Source organism: Dermacentor silvarum, chromosome 6, assembly GCF_013339745.2.
Source record: "Dermacentor silvarum isolate Dsil-2018 chromosome 6, BIME_Dsil_1.4, whole genome shotgun sequence".
Lineage (NCBI taxonomy): Eukaryota > Metazoa > Arthropoda > Arachnida > Ixodida > Ixodidae > Dermacentor > Dermacentor silvarum.
Window position 1 is genome coordinate 19720242 of NC_051159.1, and position 13087 is coordinate 19733328.

Below are 13087 nucleotides of genomic sequence, written 5' to 3' on the forward strand. Positions count from 1 at the left end.
CTTATCAACCCTTATCTTTCCTTCTAAAACTTATCGGACTTGATCTAACCCTTACGAACCCTTATCGGTCCTTATCATAATTGTTCATACTGTGGCCAAGAGTGACCACGTAGACCGGTGAAGTCGCGGGCTCTCGCTAGATAGGAAAAACCGACACACGATCTCTTAGCGTAGCATTTGTAATCTGTTTTGGAACGCTAGCCTGTGCCGGTGCGTGCCAGCCGCTCGTGCCTCGTGCAAACGCGAGCGTCTACGTAATTTTCATGCGACGCCGATGCTGCTGACGCTACAGAGGGATCCCCCCTCCCCCCCTTGAGAGGAGGAAAGTTCGACGAACGATGAAAGTCCACGTAACGCGGCGTGTCTTGGCGTTGGTCATAGGTGTCACAGAGGGAGGCGGCGTCGATGGATGCAGCAGGGTTGCGTCGCACATTGGTGGGGCCGATGGCGCGGGTGGTTCAATGTAGTAGGGTTTGAGACGTTCCAGGGCAATTGTGTCCGATCGGCCGTTGACGTTCACGACAAAAGTCGGACGACGCTCGAGAACACAATATGGCCCGGAGTAGTGCGGCTGAAAAGGATTCTGCACGGCACAGTTACGCACTAAAACGTGGGTAGCAGAGGTGAGTGCGGGAGAAACGTACGGAAACCTTGCTTCTTGCGAACGTTTAGGCACGGGACGCATCTGGCTGAAGAATGCTTGCAGTTCGGCAGCGTAGTCGGCAGGTGATGGCATAGGTGTTTTGCTGGTGGCGACAAAGAAATCGCATGGATGGCGTAGATGAGTGTCTTAGACTAGCTCAGCACAGGAGCAACCTACGTCGCTCTGGAGTGCGACTCTGATGCCAAGCAAGACGAGAGAAAAATGTAGAACCCACTTCTCCGGCGATTCATGCGACATAAGGGATGCTTTGAGATACTTGTGAAAACGTTCAACAAGTCCATTGGACTGCGGATGGTAAGCAGTCATGCGAAAACGTGTCGTTCCGAGTAGTTTGAGTAGCTCGTTGAAGAGTGCCGAGTCAAACTGCCCACTGCGATCGCTGACTATCGTGCATGGGCAGCCGAACCTCCCAATCCATGTAGACACGAAAGCTGCTGCAACAGTGGCCGCTGAGATGTCAGATATAGGTGTAGCTTCTGGCCACCGTGTATAGCGGTAGATGCATGTCAGCAGGTAGCCGTAACATTTCGAAGGTGTGAGAGGGCCCAAGAAGTCCAGGTGTACGGTGTCAAAACGAGCATCCGGTGGAAGAAAAGTCTTCGCAGGCGGAATGGGGTGACGCTGGATCTTGGAGCGTTGACCCGACAAACAGCAGCGAACCCAATTGTGAACTTGCGTGTTTAGCCGAGGCCAAACGAAACGACTCGAAAGGAGCTTCTGTGTCGCGCGTATGCCAGGATGCGACAGCTAGGTTAGTTTCGAATAGACGCCTGCGAAGGGATGCCGGAATGTATGGTCTAGGCTTGTCGGTAGAAGTGTCGCAGACGACGGACGTACCATCTGGAGTCACCACCACGTCCTCCAATTTCAAGAACGTTGACGAATTCCGGAGTGTACGAAATTCGGTGTCGTCACGCTGTTGATTGGCGAGTAAGTCGATATCGATGATGAAAGGCTCCGACGTCAACGTGGAAACGGCATTGACACGACTTTGAACGTCGGCTGGAATGTTGTCGGTGTCCTTGATGTGTCGGAACGTTGTTGTAAATTCGGGGATGTAGGAAAGGTGTCGACTCTCGCGGGGCGAGTAACAGGACGCCGAACGGTTCGTTGCGTGCACAAGGGGCTTGTGGTCTGTCAAGACAGTAAATGCACAGCCTTCTAGGCAATGTCGAAAATGTCTGATAGTCAGGTAAACGGCGAATAATTCATCCGCAAAGACCCTGTAGCGGGACTGCGTCAGCCTCAGTTTCTTGGAGAAAAATAAAAGTGGTCGCAGTTTCACCTGAAAGGCGAAGCATCAATTGCGATAGCAAATTTGTAGAGAGCTATACGGAGTAATGATATTAGCTTTATCAGCTGTATAAACTTGGACATGCAGCAGCATCGGCAACACGCAGAACTGTTGTCGACGCCATCGGCGTTTTGCCCGCGTTCGCTCAAAATGCGTGCGGCGTTGGTGACTGTTGCCGGAGCCTGTGATATAAATAGGCACTTGGTGCCGCAGCTAAACGTCGCCTCCCTTCCCTCCCCCTCCCCCACGGCTTCTCGCGCGTCGGAAGAAGGTGCGTTTGCTCTACATATATGGTGGTTGTAAAGGAGAAAAGAGACGCCTATTTCTGCAGCCCTTAAGCGAGCACGGCGCATAACGCGCGTTTGTTCTCCGCCGTGCGTTCACTCCCCGTGAAAGACGCGCCCCTCGCGCCCTTTCACTCGCACATACAGCGTTCGGCGCGCGGCGACGATTTCTTCTCCAAATGACGTCATACGGAACCTCACGGCGACGGCTACGGCGACGGCGACGCCGACGGCAGAAATCTGCTTTTGAGTGTCCATATAATTGCTATCGCAATAAAAGCTCTCCATATATGGTGATTGTAAAGGAAGAAGGTGACGCTTAATTCTGCAGCCCTTCAGGGAGCACGGCGCTGAACGCGCGTTTGATCTCCGACGTGCGTTCGTTCCTCGTGAAAGCGCGTGTCCCTCGCGCCCTTTCACTCGCACATAGAGCATCCGGAGCGCGGCAACGATTTCATCGCCATTGACGTCACACGGAACCTCACAGCGACGGCGACGACGACCCCGACGGCAGAAATCCGCTTTGGAGTGTCCATATAATCGCTATCGAATAAAAGGCGAGTGGATGCTACGCATCGTCGATGAATTTCTGCAGAACGGCACCAACGGCGGTGTTTGAAGCGTCGGTCATGATGGCAGTGGGTGCGTATAGCTTTGGGTGTCAAAGCAGCGTGGTGTCGGCGAGGGCAGACTTGACTCTTGTGAAAGCGTCGGTGGCCTCTTCAGTCCACTAAAACACTTGTTTACGGTTGTTTACCAGAACAGCGTTTAACGGAGCCATAAGTCGTGCACAATCGGGAATGAATCGGCGGTAGAAATTGACGAATCCGAGAAATTGGCGAACCTTGGTGAGTGTGGTCGGTCGGGGAAGGTCTTCGATGACGCGAATCTTGGACGGCAGTGGTCGAATGCCGTTAGCGTTGACGACATGACCGAGGAACTCGAGTTCCGGTTGACCGAATTCGCTCTTGGCGGCGTTGATGACAGTTCCGTTACTCGCAAGGGGTGAAAACGACAACCGCAAGTGGTAAAGATGTTCTTCTGCGGAAGAGCTTGCGACGAGAAGGTCGTCCAGAACGAAAGGAAAGCCTCGGGTGACAGAATCGATGAAACGCTGAAAGGATTGGCCCGCGTTCCGTAAGCCGAAGGGCATGCGGAGAAATTCAAAAAGACCGAAGGGGGTGGTGATGGCGGTCTTGGGAATGTCTTCTTCAGCGACCGGTTGTTGATGATAGGCGCAAACGAGATCGATCTTAGAAAAGATCGTCGCACCGTGCAATTCTACCATGAAGTCCTGAATGTTCGGCAGAGGATATCGATCAGGAACTGTAACGTTGTTTAGTGCCCGGTAATCACCTCAAGGGCGCCAGTCTCCCGTCTTCTTAGGCACCATGTGAAGTGGTGATGCCCAATTACTGGAGGAAGGGCGGATTATGCCAAGTTGCAACATATGTTCAAACTCCGCGCGAGCGATCTTCAGTTTCTCCGGGGACAAACGCCGAGATCGGAAATAGACTGGTGGGCCGGAGGTGCCGATGTGATGGCACACGTCATGTTGCACCGGTTGCGTCCAGTCAGGCAGGCGCGTCAAGGTGGGAAACTCGCGTAGGAGCGCCGCGAAAAGTTCATCTAACATGGCAGAAATCGGCACGATCGGCGATGTGCCTGATGATGGGACGCCGGGAACGGATAGCTGGGTCACGGAGTCGATGAGACGGCGTCGTTGGACGTCGACAAGGGGTCCGTAGTTGTGCAAGAAGTCTGCTCCAATGACTGCACGACGGACGTCTGCAACCAGGAAAATCCAGCTGAACGCTCGTCGAAGGCCAAGGTTTATCATGACGGAGCGTGACAAGAAAACTGGAAACCTGGTGCCGTTGACGGCTTGCAAAAATGACACAGGTGTCCCTTTTCGGTCGGAGGGGTGGGCGGGGAGAATGCTGACGTCAGCTCCTGTGTCGACTAAGAACCCTTGTCCCGTAACTCTGTCCGTCACGTAGAAAAGGCGAGTTGTGTGTTGGGCCGGACCACTCGTCGCCATTAGAGGTTGGCCGGTCTATTTCCCTGCCAAGCGCAGGGACGCCGACAGTGACGAGCGTCGTTTCGAAAACGGCGGTGGTATAGCAAACTCCAGACGTTCTAGTTGATGTTTCATTGCGGTTGCTCCTGCGCCTTGATTTGCTGGAACTACAGCTGCGTGGGCGACGAGTTGACGTGCGGCGATGTTCCACTCCACAGATGCTGCGTTCCAGGCGCTCACACAAGGCGTCGAGCGCAGATTGCACTGCCGAAGAGCAGGGAAGGGTTCGCAGGGCGGTTGTATTGTCACCCAGAGACGATGTCATGGCTGCGATGGTTGGGGTGCTACTATCATGACTTTGTCAGCCAAAGCGGCCAGTCCGGTAAGATCCATGGTAGAGGCTGTTGCTAAAACCATTTGCACGTTAGCTGGGAGTCGTTGCAAAAACAATTCGCGCAACAGCGCGTCGTCGATGGATCTTGCGTTGTTTCCGAGCTTATTCCGTGCTTATTTCGTTGTTTGCGAGCTTATTCGCCTCATTCGGCGAAGAAGTTGACTAGGGCGTCGGTCGCCGATTTCTTCAGCGGACAGATGCTGCTGGATGCGAGAACGCTGTGAAGCTGCTGTGTGCTGTAGCAGGGCTGCCTTGAGATCGTCATAGGTGGAGGTAGACAATCTCCTACTGACAATTGGTTCAACAAATCTGCTACTTCGTCAATGGCGGTGAGCGAGAGCGCTGCAACAGCGTAATGAAACTTTGAGGCTTGAGAACGGATACCAGCGACTTGAAATTGCAATTCGGCCTGAAGAAACCACGCCGAGGGATGCTGGTCCCACTGACGTGGGACGCGGATGGCGATGGCCGAACAGGAGGGCTCATCGCGTTCGTCGGAAGAGTTCTGGCCTTCGGCTCTCGTAGCATTGGTCTGGTCCATGGTCGTCTCTACCACAGGAGCGTATGGCAGTATCACGTCCAAGGTCTCCAAACTGTGGCGACGAGTGACCACGTAGACCGGTAAAGTCGCGGGCTCTCGCGGGAGAGGAAAAACCGACAACCGATCTCTTAGCGTAGCATTTTTAAGGTTTTTTGGAACACTAGCCTGTGCCGGTGCGCGCCAGCCACTCGTACCTCGTGCAGACGCGAGCGTCTACGTAATTCTCATGCGACACCGATGCTGCTGCCGCTACAATACTATTATAAACACTTATAGCTCTTTAGCGCCCTATCCATCCACATCGAAACATTATCAACCGTGTTGAGACCCATATAACCCCTTGTCACTCCTTATCCTCCTTATCACCTCATTGACTGCTTATCTGTCTGTGTTGGGTGACCTGAAATGGATGAACGCTCAGAGATCGGTGGCATTTCGGTCGGCTGTGGTGCCAACATCTGAAGCCAGTTTTCTCTCAAATCAGTTATATAAATTCCCTAGATTTTCCTAGTTACTTTAAGGAAACAGTTCTTGACATTGCCAGTATAATTTTCTTAGATATGAACTTCTTTGCTATGCAGACAGACTTCGAAAATATAGTTTAAATTTATTGCCAAGTTAGTTTTTATAAATTTTTGTATTAAAGACGCTGCGCTCAAGCTTAAATGATGTTGCACTGCAAGCTTTTGCAGACAATAGTTTTTACCTTACACAATTTTTCTCTAGTTCCTCCTAAACAAGATCTAGATCTAGGGAAATTTCTGTAGGGTTGGCAGCACTGTAGGTCTCTGAAGGAACGCCCTAATCGAAGGCGTATACCGCGACGACCGACATGCGTCGGGGATGTGGCATGTTTGGGAGTAAAGTTTGGCAAAACCGAAATTTTCTTAATGTCTACGAGGCTCTACATCGCCTCTACGTGTAGTCCTTGAGATGGCTTTTATTCCACCGTCCTCAAATCTTTCAACAAAGCCTTCATACAGTTGAAACTGCTCTGTTTTTACATTTGTTTTGTAACGCTGGTACAACACATACATATGGTTCAGATATATTCACCATCTGCGAGCGTGGTTGTTAAGCCCAGTGGGTAAGACACTCGATTTGTGAGAGTGGGGGTCGTAGGTTCGAATCTCGCCATCTTCACCCTTCTTACTTTCAAATTTTTCATTTAGATTTTATTCCGTTTTCCTTTATGGAGCGCATTGTGTCACGCGTTACGAACGGGGACAGACCGACGGACAGATTTCCTGGGTGAGTCGCATACGAATTCTTAAGCTGTGAAAATCGAAATAGAAGGTAGGAATAAGACCACCGCAGACGCAATGTACATGAAATAGCAGGCATGCTTAGCCAACTCTGACCGAATGACGTGTTGAACTAGTAGGCGCAGACCACTAGAAAATACACTTATGGAAAATACACTTGCTTGAAATGTTGAAATGCCCAAGCACCCTTAAGCTCTGGAAGGCGTATCCACTGCAGCGGGCAATTAATTAAAAGGTGTAGTAGGGGTGTTCTGCTAGCAAATGCCTCCATTTTTTAAATTTTCAAGAAATGTAAGGGGGCAAAACGGGTGTGTCGAAATCCGTCCAACCCTCGAGCGCGTGGGTTGTAATGGTGGGAAACTCTTCATTCTCAGTTGGATATCATACTGTTACGCAGCAACGCGCTTTATTACAATAGCGAGTCAGATCCCGCCAGAGTGCTCGAAACCAGCCGTTATAATGTTACCACAGAAGGCATAAGTAGCAAGAACCGCCAAGGCTTGATCGAAGAACAGTTGACAGAGGTTGATATATTTTCATGATACTGGCTACCAAACGTTAAGTTCTTTGCTTCGGGCTGAGGTTTGGATTGTTTCAGTCAGTGGCTGCTGCACACGTATCGCGCACCATATGGCATTGTTATATGTTGTACTTATCAGCACGGATTGTTCTGGTGGAGGTCGTTTGGTGCATGTAGTGTCGACAAAAGTGCTTTCAAGTGGTACCTGTATCGAATATGCTTTTTGCGAGAGAAGGTTCACGAGAAAACCTCATTTAGCGGGGAAAGGCAAAGTGCGGGATTGCGCTTCTTGTGTTGTTGGTCACAACCATTGTTGGTCACAAAGTCGACGTAACCAAGGCATTCGCGGCGGAGCAGTGATAGTGGCGATGAAAGATGATGGACATCGTACTGACACCGGCGGCGAGGTCAAGAGCTGCAAAGGGCAAATGAAATGCTTTTCGGGTAACAAAGTGATGAAAGGGCATGAAGAAAACCGCCCCGTCGGATATACACTAGACTGGTACGAATGCTGAAGAGCACGAGGTGTCTTCTTTCACGACAAGTTTAGTGGCAGAATGAGCATCGACCGAAGCCAGGTCGCAAGTTGGGAAAGTGCAATCTCAGCCCGATCGCAGTTGATGGTGGGATTGTGGTGTGAGAGAAAATCCAATCCTACAATAACGGCGTGGGAGCACGATGAAAAAACTATGAACTCAATCGTGTAGAAAACAGCCGGTATGGTCACACTTGTACAAACTGCGGTAGGGCGTATAGGTTGAGCATTTGCCGTTCGAAGCGACAATCCAGGCAGAGAGGCCGTCACTTTACGCAGCGAGCGGCAAAACCTGGCATCCATAACTGAAATAGCGGCACCGGTGTCGACGAGGGCGACTGCAGCGACATCTTCGACAAACACTTCAATGACATTGGCAGGTAAAGGAGGAGGATTTTGGCATGTCGACACTTGTGCAGTTCTTGCCTCGGGAACTGCGTCGTCTACATGACCGGGATACTTACATGCATAGGCGATTGTCGGGCGTAATTCACGGGTTAGCGATGGCGGTGGTGGCCCAGGTGACGGGAGGAGGAGGGCGGTGCACAGGTTGCTGGAAACGCCGTACGAGCACACTGCGAGGGGCCATTTCAGCAACCGTAGCATAAGTGACCGGTGTAGCCGCGGCATCCTGCTGGTGGACAGCCGGCAGCGCTTTCGCGACCTCTTCATGGATCACGTTACGGAGAGGAGACGACAAAGTGCTGGCAGACTGCTGAGGGATGGACACCAGAGATCGCTGTCGTGCGACTTCTTCACGGACGAAGGCCGTGATTTGGGTTATCAGGGAGGATTGTTCGGGGCCGGTGGTCAGGCTGCAGAGTGACGCCACATTTCGTGTGTGATGTCGCATTGTCAGAGCTCGCTGCTTACGTAATTCATGAAAGCTCTGGCACAAGCTGATAACGTCGCCATCTGTGCGCGGGTCCTTGTCCAGAAGCATCTGGAACGCGTCATCATCGATTCCTTTCATGACGTGCTTGATCTTTCGCGCTTCCGTCGTGGCAGCGTTCACGCGCCTGCACAAATCGAGAACGTCTTTTATATAGCTGGTGAACGTCTCACCCGTGTCCTGCGCGCGTGTACGCAAACGCGCAAACGCATTCGGCGAAATAAAAACGATAGTCTGCACTTGCTCGAAGCGACGGCAAAGAACTTGCATATTTTGAAATTTTGGTACAAGTTACGTGGGACACATGGCAAAGCGATTGTAGCGCAAGCTGTACCTTTGTAATTTAGTGACCTGCTTATCATATCCGCCACGAGGCTCGGTACCTGAAAATTCCAATTCAAGTACACAAAACTACAAAATTACAGTATTTTTATTATGCTGGAAAGAGTTTTCAAGGGTGAATAATTCAGCAAACCTGAAACTTGTTCAGTAATTACTTGACTAATTAGGTTATGAGTCGAATAACAATCTATAGTTATTTCTACAAGTGACCAGAATTGAGCGTTAACAAGTTTTTCCCTTTCTTTATGATAATAAGGAAGTGTTGAATATCAATCATGCCACTGAAGTTGTGTATATTAATGATGAAAAAGGAAATTATACTGAGGGAGCGAAGAAAACAAGTGCCAAAAAGCGCCCAACAGTGCAATGTTCGCGCTTGATCGATCGCGCTTGATGACATGCGTGCTTCCCTATCAAGAATAATAGTTTCGCAGTATACTACATTTCACTGTTCTTATAAATCATTGATATTTAAAGCTGAGACCCAATAGGCGTATTTCCTGCACCCATGCATCGTTGCTGTGGTAAAATGGTAGCTGCAAGCCTGACAAACCCTTTTACAAACCGGTGCAGGGCCCGCCTGGTGATCACGGAACGCCTGGACGTCCCGGAGAACGTGTAAGTTGCCTACACAAGTCAATACAACACTCATATCCCCCTTGTTCTGTTCTACTGATGGATTCGCAATATGGCGGAGGAGTATTTTTCTGCAAATAGTGTTTGCAGGGGTGTAAGTGGGGGGGGGGGGGGGCGGAAGGATGGTTACGAGGCCGGGATTGAGACAGGTAAAAAAAAGCAACCGAACAGTGTCCAAGGACGGAGGCTATCGCTGTTCACCTAATAAGATGAATCACCAGCTAGCCCAATCGGCCACCCTGCTTATGCGCTATTTACACATATGGCCGACCTGTTCACCAGACTGCCGTAAGGAGGTTCCATGAAAGGGATTATTATCTGCCAGCCGAACAGTAGCACGACGCTAGAATGGAAACCTTTACGGGTTTCTTGAAAAGAGATGAGGAAAAAATCGTCCTGGGGTGCTATGCAGGATGCGCCGAGTTTCTTGTTCGCACGAGTTTTACCCGAGTTTGCTCGATGGAAGTCGGTTAACGGAGATAGCAAGGAACGTGCCAAAACAGCAGGCTAAAAGAAATGTCGAGATAAAGCCGCTTATGACAACATGAGCGCACCCTGCGCGGCACATTGCTTCCGCGCTTCAAGCGCAGAGCACTGCGCAACAAAAGGCGCCAGCGCTGCGTATTGTTATCAACGTATTATCGCAATTTAGCAATACCGTCACTGTCCCGCTGTCTATCTGCACACTTGTCGTGAGCCGCTTGCCACGCCTTTCTCGGGCGCGTCAAGGGCGTGCCTCCTCTTTCGGGCATTATCTGTCTATGCTCCTTCGAATGCGAACGGGGCACATGCGGTGCATTCTTGCACCTACACTTTCCCTCAATCGAATGCTTTAAAATACAACAAATAAAATAACCAACATTTTATTTCTTAAAGTTTCAGTTTTTCGTTTTGAATGCTATAAATTTGTGATGACAAACGGTGATCGAGCGAATAATTAAATTTTGCGCTTTTTTGCCGCGAGTGGCGACAGTGAGGTGAAAGCTTACTACCGGAAATATTGTTACGCGAACAACGAGTCAGTAAGACGGGCAACTATTTACAGGATGTATTTACAACAGCGGTTGCAGCGCTGACCGGTTAGGTTCACAGCGCGAGCCCAGCTCGTTCTTCCTCTTCTTTTTTCGAGTGATGGCGCCCGCGCGCCTCGGTCAAACAGTCAAATACCACACGCGTGTAGCATAATCCCCCGGCGGCAGAAGCGACGTCCCGGAGCGTCTAAATGTCATCACTGGAAGGGTGATACTGCTTCAGTCGTGTAACGTGCACGATATCGCTGAACTGGGAAGCAGATGGAGCGTCAGGGGCGATCTCGTATGTGACGGGAGTCACGGCACAAAGCACTCGGTAGGGGCCTGTGTAACGCGACAGCAGTTTTTCTGACAGGCCGACCTGACGCGACGGAGACCATAGAAGCACCAAAGAACCAGGCGGGAAGTGCACGTCTCGGTGTCGCTGGTCGTACAAACGCCTTTGACTCTCTTGGGAGTTCAAAAGGCGGTCACGGGCAATTTCCCTTGCGTGAGCAGCGCGGGCGACGGCTTCAAGTGCATATTCACTGGTGGGTGCCGCGTGAACAGGGAGAGTTGTGTCGAGGGGCAGTGCTGGTTCTCGGCCGAACAGGAGGAAAAATGGGGAATAGCCGGCTGTGTCGTGGCGCGAGGAATTATAGGCAAAGGTGACAAACGGCAGAGTGAGGTCCCAGTCTGTGTGGTCTGAAGAGACATACTTCGCGAGCATGTCTGTGAGAGTGCGATTAAGACGCTCCGTGAGGCCATTGGTTTGCGGATGGTATGACGTGGATAGCTTGTGCCTCGTGGCACAGGACTGCAGGATGTCCGCGATAACTTTTGACAGGAATGTCCGGCCACGGTCTGTGAGAAGTTGTCGCGGAGCTCCATGTAATAAAATCACGTCGCGTAAAAGAAAATCGGCAACATCTGTGGCGCAGCATGTAGGGAGCGCTCGGGTGATGGCGTAGCGCGTGGCGTAATCTGTGGCCACAGCGATCCACCTGGTCCCAGAGGTAGAAAGAGGAAAGGGGCCAAGTAAATCTAAACCAACCCGAAAGAATGGCTCCGCGGGAATGTCGATTGGTTGTAGGTACCCAGCAGGTAGCGTCGATGGTGTCTTGCGTCGCTGGCATTTATCACACGCAGCTACGTATCTTCGAACGGAGCGAGCAAGCCCAGGCCAAAAGAAGCGTCGGCGGATCCGGTCGTAGGTACGTGACACACCGAGGTGACCGGCAGTGGGGAGGTCGTGAAGTTCGTGGAGAACAGCCGAGCGAAGGTGTTTAGGGATCACAAGGAGTAATGCTGGGCCGTCGGGGTGAACGTTGTGGCGGTAGAGTACGCCATCTTGAAGTGTGAATAAGCGAAGGGAACTGTCGGCAAGTGGAGATTCCAGGCGGTCAATGATGACACGCAAGGACGGGTCACGGCGCTGCTCGTCGGCGACATGGACCAGAGGAAAAACAGAGAGAACGCAGGCGTCGGTGTCAGGCTCAGACGTAGAGGTCGGGTCTTCGACTGGGTAACGAGAGAGGCAATCTGCGTCCTGGTGTTGGCGTCCCGACTTGTACGTCACTGTGTATGGATATTCTTGTAGTCGGAGAGCCCAACGACCGAGCCGGCCAGTAGGATTCTTGAGCGACGAAAGCCAACACAGCGCATGATGGTCTGTGATTACTGAGAAGGGCTTGCCATATAAATATGGGCGGAACTTTGAAACAGCCCAGACAAGAGCAAGATATTCGCGCTCGGTAATCGAATAGTTGCGCTCTGCAGTTGTCAGGAGTCGGCTAGCGTAGGCTATAACGCGGTCGTGTCCGTGTTGGCGTTGCGCTAAGACGGCGCCGATCCCATAACCACTGGCATCGGTTCGGACCTCTGTTGGTGCGGACGGGTCAAAGTGGGCCAAGATCGGTGGATTAGTCAGAATCGTGATAAGGCGTGAAAATGCGGCAGCCTGAGGGGAACCCCACGTAAAAGGCACGTCTTTCTTCATAAGTTCAGTGAGTGGTTGAGCGATAGCTGCGAAATCTTTCACGAACCGTCTGAAATAAGAACAGAGCCCCACAAAACTCCGGACGTCTTTGACAGACTGAGGTACAGGGAAAGCCGTTACTGCTCGAACCTTCTCCGGGTCGGGTTGTACTCCGGAAGCATCGACGAGATGGCCGAGCACTGTAATCTGTCGGCGTCCGAAGTGACACTTCGATGAGTTTAATTGGAGCCCAGCCTTGCGGAAGACGTCAAGGATGGCTGCAACGCGCTCAAGGTGCGTCTCAAATGTAGGAGAAAACACAAGGACGTCGTCGAGGTAACAAAGGCAAGTGGACCATTTGAAACCTTGAAGCAGAGAGTCCATCATCCGTTCGAACGTGGCGGGGGCATTGCATAAACCGAACGGCATAACCTTAAATTGGTAGAGGCCATCTGGAGTGACGAAAGCGGTCTTTTCTTGATCTTGCTCATCGACGGAAATCTGCCAATAACCAGATCGAAGGTCAATGGACGAAAAGTATTTGGCACCGTGAAGACAATCAAGAGCGTCGTCAATTCGTGGTAAAGGGTAAACGTCCTTCTTAGTGATTCGGTTTAGGTGGCGGTAATCAACGCAGAAACGCCACGTGTCATCTTTCTTTTTGACGAGCACGACCGGCGACGCCCAAGTACTCGACGATGGCTCAACAATG

General features: G+C 51.3%; 1 protein-coding gene across 1 annotated transcript in view; it reads left to right on the plus strand.

Moving 5' to 3' along the window:
* The window catches only part of LOC119455318 (collagen alpha-1(I) chain), a 694093-nt gene that overhangs the window by 109241 nt on the left and 571765 nt on the right, over positions 1–13087 (plus strand). Inside the window, exon 5 of the mRNA XM_037716715.2 lies at positions 9325–9369. Within this exon, the coding sequence (XP_037572643.2) occupies positions 9325–9369 (45 nt within the window). The remainder of the gene's footprint in view (positions 1–9324; positions 9370–13087) is intronic.